We start from the raw sequence: 9,118 nt of genomic DNA, 5'->3' as shown, positions 1-9,118 counted from the left end.
TGTTTCATCAGATTCGGCTGCTCCCAGAGGATTGTCCTCTACTGCGGTTTCTGTGGAGGGATTGTGAAACTGACCGGCCCCCAGACGTATATGAGTGGAGAGTTTTACCCTTCGGCACGACATGTAGCCCCTGTTGTGCTATTTTCGCCCTACAGAGACATGCAAGGGAGCACGAAGACACCCACAAGGACATCTGTGACTCTGTCCACACAGCCTTCTATGTGGATAACTGTTTACAGTCCCTGTCCAATCCAGAAGAGGCAAAGCAGCTCATCGACCGAATGAGAGATTTACTCAGTCAAGGAGGATTCGAGATCCGTCAGTGGGCGAGCAACGTGCCCGAAGTAGTTGCTCACCTGCCCGCTTCAGCTAGATCAGAGAGCTGCGAGCTTTGGTTGAACTTCAAAAGTCTCGACCCACAAGAGTCAACATTAGGACTCAGCTGGCACTGCCCGACAGATGTCCTGGGATATAAGCACCGCCCTATAACCTACTCCACGGTCACGCTGCGCAATGTGTACAAGGTACTAGCTACCCAGTATGACCCCCTAGGTTACATTTGTCCCTACACTACAAGGGCCAAGCTGATTGTACAGGCCCTGTGGAGCACCGAGAGAGGATGGGATGAGCCCATCGAAGGGAATCTACTTCAGTCCTGGCTTGAGTGGGAAGGTGAGCTGTCACACCTTCAGCATGTCACCATTCCCCGTTGCTACGCTCCTCCTCACAACTCCAGCAATGTGACATACGAGGCTCACATATTCTGTGACGCATCAGAAAAGGCTTATGGGGCTGTGGCTTATCTTCGAGTAATCGAGCAACAACTGCCCATCGCCACATCATTCCTGTTGGCTCGTTCCAGAGTGGCCCCACGCAAACAGGTGTCAATGCCCTGGTTGGAGCTTTGCGCAGCACTCACAGGAGCCCAATTGGCCAAAGTACTCCAGACAGAGCTCACCATCCGCCTGCAGTCGATCTACCTGTGGACAGACTCTACAACGGTGCTGCAGTGGATCCAGTCTAGTTCCTGTCGCTATAAGGTATTTGTGGGGACTAGAATTTGTGAAATACAGGAGCTGACATCACCTGAACAGTGGCGGTATGTGACCTCTGACCTCAATCCCGCTGATGACATCACCAGAGGGAAACATCTCGCCGACCTAACAGTCCCCAATCGTTGGTCACATGATCTCCTCCCTAGTCTTGACACCGATTCCTTCCTTATGTCATTACGGAGATTTATCGCACGCCGAGGGAAGCCATACGAGATGTGGTCTGATCGAGGGACCAATTTCAGAGGTGGTCACAGAGAACTCCAAACGGCGTTTGAAAACATGGAGCCTGACCTCAAGCAGCAACTAGCCAAGCAGACCATCAACTTCTGCTTCAATCCCCCACACTCTCCTCATTTCGGAGGAGCCTGGGAAAGGGAAATCAGAGCAGTGAAGTCAGCTCTGCAAGTAGTCCTGAAGGACCAAGTTGTAGCCGAAGAAGTCCTACTTACAGCTCTCATAGAGGTTGAGGGCATTCTGAACTCAAAACCGCTTGGCTATGCATCGGCTGACATAGCTGACCCCGACCCCATCACACCAAATCTTCTCTTGATGGGGCGGCATGATTCAGCACTGCCCCAGGCAGTTTACGGCCCCTCAGGCACTCTTTCAACCAGAAGCTGGAGACACAGTCAGGTCATCAGCGACCACTTCTGGAAGCGGTTCATACAGAACTACCTCCCAGGACTGCAACTCCGACAGAAATGGAGGAAGTCCAATGACAACATGGCCGTGGGACAAGCTGTTATGATTGTGGACTCTAATCTGCCTAGAGGCCTTTGGCCTGTGGGTACCATTTCCCAAGTTTTTCCAGGGACTGATGGCATCGTTCGAGCTGCCGAGGTCAAGGTTAAAGACAGTACCTATGTTCGCCCGGTGACTAAGCTGGTGGAACTTCCCAAAGTTCCTGAGGACTCAGATGATACTGTCTCAAAATAGAAGGACTTTAGCATGAGTGTATTTGCATACAAATACAGGGGCGGCTGTTAAAAGTCCGCTTGTTCACTTTAACTGTTTAGACTACGTTACCCATGATGCACCTCGGTATCTGTACTTCCGGTTGGGAACGTTCAGCGCAGTTCTGCACAGATGAGAGGTGTGTCGGAGGTGTCGGAGGATTAACGTTGTTCCTTGCATTCCTGTGTGTGTTGACCCTGTGTGCGTGCTTATCATGTGAGTATTATAAGATGAGAGTGATGATTGTTTGACTTTATCTGTGTAATCTGCTCTGTGTAATTTGCTACGTAAGAAGCTAGTCCCGTTGCTATCGCTAAGCTACGTTGTTGGCCTACTACAGGCAGCCTTGGTTGCAGCTGATATCTCATTTAATATACGACCTACTGTGAAGCATTGTGGTTGTAGGTGGATGTAACTATTTACTATGTTTATTACCTGAATCGTTGTAATCTGTAGAGGTCCTGTTTGCCAATGTATATACTAATTAGAAATTCATTTATGGTCTTAGGGTGCCATCTAGTGGCCATGGGGTTATGGCAGACTATATAACATTACGCTGGAAACCCACAGTACTGTATAAGGGGTACACTGCTATCCATAGTGGTTAATACAAATATTTGTTCCTTCTGTTTACAGATGACCACACACTCATATACACACTCACACTCCCTTTACCTGCATGTGAATGCTGTAATGCAATCGCCTCCCCACCAAAGCTGTACACCCTGTTGATGTCATCTGCCACCTCCTTATTAAAGTTACTTGAACTACGTCACTGTGGAGTGCCATTCCTTCTGACCGAGGACGACTCAGTTGAAGCGTGATCGGCAATCAGTGCAAACATATATTACACCTTGATTTCCTGCAACATTCTGTGGAATACTGGTGCCAAAATTGTCCAGAATTCTTTGTAGAATTCTGCAGGAAAGCCGTCTGGACCTGGAGCCTTATTATTGGGCATACTTGTCAGGGCTTCCTGGAGTTCACCTGGCATCAGTGGCGAATCCAGTGCCATTGCTTGACTGTCTAGTAATTTTGGAAGAGTTACGTTGTCAAGAAACTGATCAATTTCATTTTTAGACGGGTTTATTTGTGGTGAGTATAAAGTTTCATAGAAATCCCTAAAAATGTTGTTTATTCTTCCAGGGTCATATATTGTGTTCCCCGATAGATCTTTAACAGCACATATAGTTGTTTTTTCTTTATTTATTTTTAACTGGTTAGCTAGAAGTCGACCGGATTTGTTACTGTGTTCAAAATTCTGCAAGCGAAGTCTTTGTTTTGCATACCTTTTCTTTTAACACCTTTCCCTGATTAGGTTATGGAGGCAGGTAAGAGGTCTGAGGTTTGTTTTGGGGTTTTGTGGTGGTAGATAAGTTAGTTGTGCTCTTTTTTCCTACAATTTTTAGTTTCTTGTTTTGGCTGTGGCCACACTGCCTGTGTTTTACCTCAAGAGATAAACAAATATGTTTGGACCGCAAAATCTCAGGGCAGAAATTGCCCTTCCTTGGAAAAAGGGAGCAGGGGAGCCATACTTATGATTTGTTTTAGTTTCCCCTATGCTGACTCATAAGAATTAACTTGAGGGTAGATTCCTAATCATTAAATTATCTATACTTAACAAAAAGCTATGTATTGTAAGCATATATAGCCCAAATGTTGATGATTCCTCATTCTTTCACGTTTTTTTGTTCATGGGGGTGACCTCACCTACCTACATCCACACCTACATGGGTGTTGGTGAAAACGCAGCTGTTTCTATGCGTTTGGACCTTTCGTCCACATGTAAACGGAGATTTTTTTAAAACTCTGTTTTTGCAATGAAAATCTTATTGCCTCTCATTCCCATATGAATCGTCCGATCTGGACCAAATTTCTTGCATATGATAAGGCCCCGCCCCTGAACATATTTCAACTGCCATATTTGACATCTGGGAGAGCGCCACCTAGTGGGAACAGGAAATGTCATGTTTTACACTTTGGGGTACAGTATAGAGTTGGGTGACCCTAGCAGCCTAAAATTTCTCCAGGAAAGCCTTGAGGAGTTGGTCTTGGGTTACAGTGAAAAGTGTGACTTTTCGGCAAAGGGTGTGACCCCAGCAGCATGGCGAACACTGATGTCTCGCCATGAAGAAAGAAATTAGCATAACTCAGAGAAATCCAGTCTGATCACTACCAAACTTTACAGGCATGATGACAGGCCCGCCCTGAACAGATTGATATGCCCATTGTCAGGAATAGTCAGAGCGCCACCCAGTGGGAACAGGAAATGTCATATTTTATACTTTGACATGCCTGCTGATGACTGCTTTTCACAGGTTCATCAGATCCACCTCAAAAGCGGTGAATATTAACACCAGTCCTTCATGATGCTTTAGTGAGAAAATTGTGAGTTTAAATTGAACGGCGCACCCTGGTGGCAAGGCGGTTCCTTTCATAACTTTTCTGCTACCCCACTGCAATCTGGAAATATTAAATATTTAGGTATTAATGTCTCTCCTAAACTTGCAGATTTGACTAAATTAAAGGAATTAAATACTTGGAACATACATTAGAAGGAACAGACTTTGTTCCGTTTGACAGACTAGTTATACAGGGTGGGCCATTTATATGGATACACCGTAATAAAATGGGAATGGTTGGTGATGTTAAAGTCCTGTTTGTGGCACATTAGTATATGTGAGGGGGAAAACGCCTCAAGATGGGTGGTGACCATTGTGGCCATTTAGAAGTCGGCCATCTTGGATACAACTTTTGTTTTTCAATAGGAAGAGGGCCATGTGACACATCAAACTTATTGGTAATGTCACAAGAAAAACAATGGTGTGCTTGTAAACAGAAATTTAAACCCAGTAAAGTTGAATTACAAACACCACCAAGTGTGGTACAATTTCATACTCTTAAAACCCCTAAATTATTGTCTAAAATATACAGAACACAAATAGATGAATCAATATCCCTTCCTATTGCAGAATGGGAAGCAGATTTATCAGTCAGTTTATCCAAAACCTCTGGTCTCAGGTATGCTTAAAAACCTTTCAACTGATTAGAAATCCCAGTCTGCAATTAATACAATACAAAATACTGCATAGAGTGCACTATAAAGGTCATCAAATGTTCAAGATGGGCTTTACATATTCTAACAACTGCTCACACTGTCAAGGCAATAGACCTGACAACTACATCGACAATCTCTGGTTCTGTCCACCTGTTCAAAGGTTTTGGCGCAGGATATGTGAAGTCTTATCAAAGTGTCTGAAATGTACACATTCCAGCCTCTCCTCTAGTTTGCTTGTTGGGCAACTTGAATGATGTTACTACAGAGATGAATACAGCCCACATGGTTCTCACCGCCCTATGCATTGCCAAGAAAATGGTCCTCATAAACAGGAAAAATAAAAATAATCTCAACCTAACCATTATAGAGACCGTCTGATAGATCACATCTTGATACAGCCTCTACCACCACATTAGCTCAATCCCTCTGGGCTCCTTTGATCGGCTCTTTGGAGTGGGGGGGTCGTGGTTTTGTCATGTCCTAGTTGGGGCTCTCGTGGCTCTTGGGTGTTTTCCTGGTGGCTGCGTGCAGGAGGGCTGGGGGAGGGTTTGTACTGGCATACGTGGGTCACTGGCCTGGTAGCCTAGCTGCCCCTGGGTGGTCCAGGGTGGGCTTGGGGGCTTGGGGTTCTGGGGGTGCTCCACCTTCAGGCTGGGGCTCTGCCTGGGCCCTGGGGCTCAGGTCCTGATTGGTGTGTCGCCGGGGTTGTTGGTGGGTGCATGCACGGGGGCCTAGCCCTGGAGCAGGGGGCCTCTGGTGCACCGGCAGAAATGGGGGCCCCTTCAACTGGCGGGGAGGCTGTCACATCCTTCCAGGAGGTCTCTGCTCTCCAGGAGTCCACCCTGCAGCTGGGGGAGAGGTACAGGAGAGGTGGAGAATGAACTCAACCTAGGTGTCTATTGTCTTATGTAGTGTGGTAGTTGATTGGATGATGGGGTAGGTGTAATTTCCTCTGCAGTGGGGTTGGGTGGGTCGTCCTGGGCTCTGCGGGGCTTGGTGGTGGTGCTGCTGCGGGCCCCCGACCGGATGGGCCTGAGCCCCCTGCCCCTTGGTGGATTCCGGGAAGTGGGGGTCAGCGGGGGAGCTGGCCACAGGGAGGGGCTATTTACCCCCCCCCCCATTCCTTTCCTCCCCATCCTCATCTGCCTCCCTCTTCCGCTCCATCACACCCATGCACACATGCAGGGCCTTGGGGTACAGGTGTGTCACTGAGGTACAGGGGAGGCATTCCTCCTCTGTCCTCTTCTGGACACCTGTGCCTCAATTTTATTCTGTAACCTAGACATCCACATTACTCATAGTCTCATAACACATACATATAGGGCTTTGGGAGAACGGTATCCAGAGTACGGTTTGTATATGCAACCTAACCTCTGGGGTCGGTACCCACTTCTCAATTTTAAATACATCTAGAAATTGAGGGTTCTTGGGAGGGGACGTGCTGACACCTACTGCTTTCTGGCAGGAAGCACCATGCCCCTCCCGTGTTTTAAATGCACTTTAGAACAGCAAGCAGCAACATGATGCCGCCTCTCTGGGAACATCTCAGGCCCCCCTAGGTGTGGAGGCATGTCTAAACCCACCACACTCCCTACTGGTGGCTGATATCCTCAGCTGTCGGTACGTTGGTGGTTCTCGGTGTCCGGGGCTGAGCGCTCAGGTATGTACTTGATGCACTCACGGTGGCAGCTTGGCGGGGCCTGGCACCCGTGGCCGGGTCGGGCCCCTTCCGGGAGGTTGGGTGCCCTCAGACCTAGTGCCTCTGGGACCGGGGCTCGGTCCACTCTGGCACGACTGGCTGCTGGCAGAGCCTGCAGGCTATGGCTCCCTACACCCTCTAGCACAGTGGTTCCCAAACTTTTGTTGCTAGGCCCCCCTTTGTTTTACAAGGACAAAGAGGAAACAAATCCTGTCGGGGATACCAACCTTGGCACGACAGGTGTTGTGCAGGTGAAGCCAAAGGCAAGATATGCTTCATTATGTGTTCTAGTTTTTGGCTGGCAAGAAAGTTGGTTTGGAAGCATATTTGGCGATGCTTCAACCTCTGCTTTGTGTTTGTGTGGGAGCCCAGTCCAAAAACATGTTCATTATGGTAGCAGTGTCCAAGCATTCTTGGACACTGCTAGCATATCGTGCGCATACTGTGCGCTGTCAGTCTTGCGTGCTGCTCAGTAATATTTAATATTTAGTATTTAGTGTTACTTACATGTATCTAGGTTGTTGCTTTGATCTCTGTATTGTGTTGTTCTCTGGTTGTTTGTTTTCTTTTTCTTCTTTTAACAGGTGATACAACAGATTTTCTCAGTCTTCTCCTACTGTCCCCCTTTCCACCCGTTTTTCTTTCTCCCTTTCTTTCTTTCTCTTTCTCCTTTACTGTCTAATGGTCTGTCCAATTTGTAATAACTTAAAAAATAAAATAAAATAAAATAAAGAATAATAATATAGATCAATCAAGTGGACCAATATGGCATTGCCATATTTTCTCCACTTGAAAAAATAAATCCGTTGGGCATCTTTCCTGTCCTTCAGAAAACAATTCTGATTACTAAAGTATGGAACGGGACAGGCAACAAGAAAAAAAAAAAACTCTCTTGAGTGCTCCATCTATCAATAATATTGTGGCATCGAGGGGAATGGGTGCGAAAGGAAGATGACGACACTGTGTAGCAAGGTTTTGTGTGATTGTTGTTCTCGAAGGCTGTAACCTTTAAAATAATGATGCACAGTCATCTGTCAGACAACTTCAGCAGTCCAGCAGAAGATATTTGGCTACAGAAGACAGCAGAAGTTTTCTTTGCTGCACTTAATTTTTGGTTTTGTTTTGTTTTTAAAAAAAAATTCATTTAATAATGACACTTTCTCAACTCTGAGAAGTGCTTCAGTTCTATATGGCAGATAACAACTCAGTGAATAATGTTTTTCTGCAGCGACCTAATGACCGGATGATTATTGTGCAGATTCTAGTAATAATTTTTCTTTGTATTAACATGTTGCTCATCCTGGCTTTTATAAAAAAAGAATCGTTTCACACATCTGCACGCTACATCTTATTTTCTGTAACATTACTGTCGGACAGCATTTTGTTATTCGTGAGTGATATCCTGGTAATCTTAACCTATTTTCAGTTTACAATACAAGTGTGGTTGTGTATAATCTTCACTATTATTGTGGTTATGTATACTTTTGTCACACCAGTTACTCTGACAGCAATGACTCTGGAGCGCTATGTGGCCATTTGTATGCCCCTGCGTCATGGACAGCTGTGCTCCACACGCAGCACTATGTACTGTATCCTGATCATTCATGGTGTCAGCTCTGCCCCTTGTATAATTATTCTGTCCATGTTCTTTGCTTTTGCCTCACTTAAGTTCTACAAGCAATCATTGATATGTAGTGTAGAGGCATTTACTCTTTACAGATGGCAGGATCATGTTCGATCAGCTGTGTTTCAATTTTATTTCTTGATTATGGGCATCACTATTGCATACTCATATGTTCAAATAATGAAAGTGGCCAAAGCTGCATCAGGAGAGAAAAAGAAGTTGACACATAAAGGACTCAAAACAGTGATCCTTCATGCTTTCCAGTTGTTGCTCTGTCTCATTCAGCTGTGGTGCCCATTCATTGAAACTGCAGTGCTTCAGATTGATTTCAGGTTATTTATAGATGTCAGGTATTCTAACTACATTATGTTTAGTATTGCTCCAAGGTGCCTGAGTCCTCTGATCTATGGCCTCAGGGATGAAAATTTTTTTCTTGTACTGAAAAGTCTTATGCCTACTTCATCCTGTTCAAAATAAACATAATTTGAGTTACATCAGACATATAAATGCTGCCATTCATATTTCCTCAGATCATACAGGAAATGACTGTTTAAATATACATATACAAATATACATATACAAAATTTACATTATTTTATGTAAATAATGATTAATTTTAAATTATTAGTAGTTTTGCAACTTGCTTTCCTGTATATGTTCAGTGATGCTATATTGTTATGCATTTAAACAAAACTCTGCAGTTACATGTCACTTTTCAGGTGCAGTTT

The 9,118-nt window shown here is 45.2% G+C and overlaps 1 protein-coding gene across 1 annotated transcript; it reads left to right on the top strand.

The window, feature by feature from the left end:
• Positions 1–7,955: 7,955 nt before the first annotated feature.
• On the top strand, positions 7,956–8,867 carry LOC134640668 (odorant receptor 131-2-like). The gene has a single exon (XM_063492571.1). The coding sequence runs from the start codon at positions 7,956–7,958 to the stop codon at positions 8,865–8,867; it is 912 nt and encodes a 303-aa protein (XP_063348641.1).
• The last annotated feature ends 251 nt before the right edge of the window (positions 8,868–9,118 follow it).

Source organism: Pelmatolapia mariae, linkage group LG14 (assembly GCF_036321145.2).
Source record: "Pelmatolapia mariae isolate MD_Pm_ZW linkage group LG14, Pm_UMD_F_2, whole genome shotgun sequence".
Lineage (NCBI taxonomy): Eukaryota > Metazoa > Chordata > Actinopteri > Cichliformes > Cichlidae > Pelmatolapia > Pelmatolapia mariae.
The sequence above is the reverse complement of the archived record's forward strand: the minus strand, read 5'-3'. Positions and strand labels throughout refer to the sequence as shown.